A 4,346-nucleotide genomic window follows, 5' to 3' on the forward strand; every position below is an offset into this window, starting at 1 on the left:
AGCTTGTGTGAGATTATCCTTTACAGCAGAATGCCTGACATCCCTGACCTCCAGGCACTAAGAGCAACATAGGCCAAGTTACCATAAAAAAAATAATAATAAAATAAAATCCACCCCTGCAAAGTTTCAAATACCCTAGGGCAGGGTATGGGCAGCATTGCCGGTTCATTCAGCAAAGTACTTGGAGGCTTGGTGCTGTAGTACCATAGAGGCCCACTAGGGACACTACCTACTCCAAAGACAACAGGCCCGGTCTCCAGGCCTGAGGTGGGGCATGAGAGTTCTAACAAACTCCCAGGGGATCCTATGTACCCAGTCACAATCTCAACCCCAAACGTCAAAGCTTTAAAAACCTCAGCAGGGCATGTTTGGAAGTTGTTTCTAGACAGAGTAGGGGCAAGCTGTCCAGATAGAGGGGGCTCTAAATTAGTTAGGCAGTGTCCCCAGCTTCTCTGGTCCCTTGGGTGTTCTAGGACACAATGAACATCTCACTCCTAGCTGGAGCTAAGACTAAAATCCAGGAAGTTCTCTGAACTTCCGACAGTGCCTTTTCTGCTGGGCAGGAGCCCTGGTAGTTTTATTTTTAAATGAGAAGTCACCTCAGCTGAACGGGTGATATGGCAGGACTAAATGAAGGTTAGGCAGGTTTGTAGTTAACAGAAGAGACACACAACAAAGCCTAACCGCATGCTGGAGAATCCCAGAGGCATTACAGGGACTTTCTATGTATTTTAAAAATAACTATTTAATTTGATTTATTCATTCACCTATTTTGACCAGAGACAAGACACAGAAAGTGAGAAAGCAAGCCACCAGGTCCTGGACTCAAACTGTGGTCAGATATGTGGGAGTCCAGTGCCTTAACCACGCCACCCACTGGTCCTTGGGACTTTCTACATTTTGTATTTCTGAAATGACTTGAGATGAAACCTGAGCTCTGGCTCCCCCCAAGATGTAAAATCGACATTCCAGTTAGCACCTAGCACTAGCTAACCGCCTCTTCACCCAGAGTTCTCAACCAGTTTGCTCCAGCCGTGGTCAGTGAACAAAGCTGAATCACAAGCATCAGACTCCACTCTTCATGTTGCCCGGTGGCGAAGACACAGCATCGGCCTGTGGGGGATGGTCACACAATCCCCTGCCCTCCATTTCTCTAGCCTGTTGGAATCGGGGCATGCACACACATGAGCAGAGTATTTCCCAGGCTACCAGGAAGAGAACTCAAATGCGGGGTCAGACAAGTAGGACGTGGCTGCCCCAACCACAAGCCAGAGCCAGCCTCAGCTTCCACTCTGTAAGGTGTACCTCTGGCTCCACCGTACCAGATTGAGAAGTGAATCCATGTTTATATTTCAAGTAGAATAAAAAGGTATGTTAAAGTGTATCTAATTTGGGGGCCAGCAGGTGGCATAGTGGGTCAAGGACTGTCATGTGACCAACGATGGCTAGAGTCCTGGACCTAGTGGCTTGAAAATCATGCCGGACCCGTGTGCCCAAAATCCCAAGGGGGATGAGACACGATTACAGTGTGGCTATCTACCCTGGGTGTGTGTGTGATTTCTCCAGCTCGTGTACACATCCTATTTAAAAAACTTAAAAGTGTAACTGATTTTTCTGGATACTTTATTAGGTACACAAAATGATGTACAGCTTTTAAGCTAGAAAACAGCACCAAAAAAAAAGGCCCAAAGGTAACTGAATTCATTAGTCACAAGTGAGTAAAATTACAAAACCAAACATATGCTCAAAATTTAAACCCCGGCTGGCAGGTGGTGTGGTGGTTAAAGGCGCTGGATTCCCACGTGGCTGATCACGGTTTGAGTCCCAGACCTGGCGGTTTGCTTTCTCGTTTTCCCTCTCTGGCCAAATTTTAAAAAATTACAAATGGAATTAAGTAACCATTTTCAAATAATTTTTACTGAACTTTACTTAAATTCGATCAGAGAGGGAGAGAGTTAAAGAAAGCGAGAGAGAGCCACCAGGTCTGGGACTCCCAAGTGCGATTAATCATGTGGGAGTCCAGCACCCTTAACCATGCCACCTGCCGGCCCCATAATTAAAAAAAAAAAAAACCCAAATTGAAAATGGTGAATGGCTAAATATTGCCTAATGGTCAGAGAAATGGAGCCACTGCTTTAGAAATCTCGTAAAAACCACTATAGGCAAGAAACATTTCCTTTATATCAGAGGGAAGCGATTTATAACATTTCCCGTAAGTTTCTCAGAAACTAAACTAGGGGCTGGACAGCGGTGCACAGGTGAACTTGACATTACGAGGCTGGCCCAGTGGAAGGGCGACGGATCTTCTTGTGCATGCTGGGCATGGATCACAGCAGTGTCAAGACCCTGTTGATGGCACTCTTGCTCATGGAACTTCAAAACCAAACCAAACCCTACCCTCAAAATGAATCCTTTAAAAAAAGAGTACTATGTGCCTGGTGGTCTGGTAAGCATTCTACACATATTAAACCACCTCCCTCGAGGAATATCTCTACTTCCTGTAGGACACAGGTAAGTCGAGCTGGGAACTGTGGGAACTGTACCCTAACCCTGGCCTCACCCTCTTACACTGTCCAGTCTCTCTAGGTCCCCATTTTAAAGGAAATCTGAGTAAGTCAGGACCTGCTCCCAGGTGTCACACCAAAGCCTGTGATCCCTTGTCTACACACCAGTGCTGCTACGTGTCCCTAGCTAAGAACAGAACCACTAGCTAGAGGGAAGCCTTCTGGAATGTGGATGCACTGCCCCCTGCCTTTTAGTCAAGGCTCTGTATTCAAACCCAACCCCAGTCACCCCTACCCTCTCAAATCCACTGCCAGGAGACTGACTACCACAACACGGCATAGTAGCGGGATGTGGTGACACAGGCAATGCTATGAAGCCCAGCTCGGATCCACCCAGGAACATTGGCATCCAATTAGAGGGTGACAGGGTTGTCAGCAATGCCCATCGCAGCTTTAAAGTGGCTCGAGGTCCAAGGACTTGAAAATGCCTGGCGCCTTCACAGAACACACACAGTAAGGTATATTTCATTGAAAACATTTATTGTTCTTTTGAATAGAAACGGTTATTTATTTGCCAGGAAGGATGATTCCATCATACTGAAAGAGAAGAGATTTTATGTTTTCAGAACAAGAGGCAACAGCAAAGACTGCAGCAATGGCTAATGTTTGAAAAGTCAAATGTGATACAGTAGCTTGGCTCTGAACCCCATACATACTTTCTGTACTAAACACCTAAGGAAGTCTGCTGGAGTTAACCACTGCCATATTGTGCGTGCTTACACTACACCTGAGGAAAGGGGCTCCCTTTAAAGCCATGTTCCTCCCCTTCCAGCTACCTTGCTTGGGGGGATAGAGAGAAGGTCTAGTTCCAGGTATTCTTTTGAAGCACCAACCCTGGAACCCTTACTTGCCAAGGTCCCCAAACATTTTATCTTTAAAGAAACTACCCACCAGGTGCTCTGCACTCCCAAATCCCACCTCCATCACCAAATACAACCAATTCACTTGAGACAAACCGGCTTTACCTTCTGCTGGAACCAGCGCATGGCCTCCTCTTTGCTGATTCTGTGTTTGGCCCCAATGCAGCCCGTCCTGCGCTTCTTGTCTGCGATGCTGAAACCTGGCCTACCCAGCACCTGTCCCAGGAATAACCAAGAGTCATCTAGTCAGCTCAGCATCAAGATCAGGCAGACAAGATTCATACAGCAGATTGGTCTTCAAGATCCTCCACTGCCCATCTCCAAATAGTTTAAAAAACAAAACAAAACAAAACAAGGGACCAGCAATAGGCATTAATAGCTATGTCCCACATAGTGGACCACTGTTCGAGTCCTGGACCTGGTGGCTTAAACTCATGTCGGATGTGTGCCCAAGATCCTGAGACTGGAATGGAGAAGGGATTTGTGGCGTGGCCATCCCCCCATGGGGGGGGGGATTTCTCACTTTTTGTCTCTGTCTTTGTGGTGAGCACACATGCCCTATAGCAAAAACCTTTCCAAAAAACCCAAAACAAAACAAACAAACAAAAAACCCATGTGCATTAAAACAAACAAACAACCTTAAAATTCATGGGCCAGCAGGTGGTATGGTGGTTAAATACGCTGGATTCCCACTGCAGACCAAGTCCTGGACCTGGCAGCTTGCTTTCTTTCCCCTTCTCTCTCTGATCAAATTAAAAAATAAATAAATAAAAAATTCTGAGCGGGACTAGCAGATAGAGTAATGGCTACGTCACTGGACTCTCATGTGGTCAACTGCGGTTCCAGTCCCGGACTCGGTGGCTTAAACTCACACAAGGCGCGTGTGCGTGCGTGCCCCAGATCTGGAGAAGGGACGGGGGCA

General features: G+C 46.6%; 1 protein-coding gene across 2 annotated transcripts in view; it reads right to left on the bottom strand.

The window, feature by feature from the left end:
* Positions 1–3,023: 3,023 nt before the first annotated feature.
* Positions 3,024–4,346, bottom strand: part of RPL11 (ribosomal protein L11) — a 4,938-nt gene continuing 3,615 nt past the window's right edge. For both annotated transcript variants that reach the window (XM_027770565.1, XM_006145146.3), the window contains exons 5-6: positions 3,530–3,640; positions 3,024–3,101 (exon numbers count right to left, since the gene is read on the bottom strand). In XM_027770565.1, coding sequence (XP_027626366.1) covers positions 3,072–3,101; positions 3,530–3,640 — 141 coding nt within the window. In that variant the 3' untranslated portion in view covers positions 3,024–3,071. The remainder of the gene's footprint in view (positions 3,102–3,529; positions 3,641–4,346) is intronic.

This window comes from Tupaia chinensis, unplaced genomic scaffold (assembly GCF_000334495.1).
Source record: "Tupaia chinensis unplaced genomic scaffold, TupChi_1.0 Scaffold000146_1, whole genome shotgun sequence".
Taxonomy (NCBI): Eukaryota; Metazoa; Chordata; class Mammalia; order Scandentia; family Tupaiidae; genus Tupaia; species Tupaia belangeri.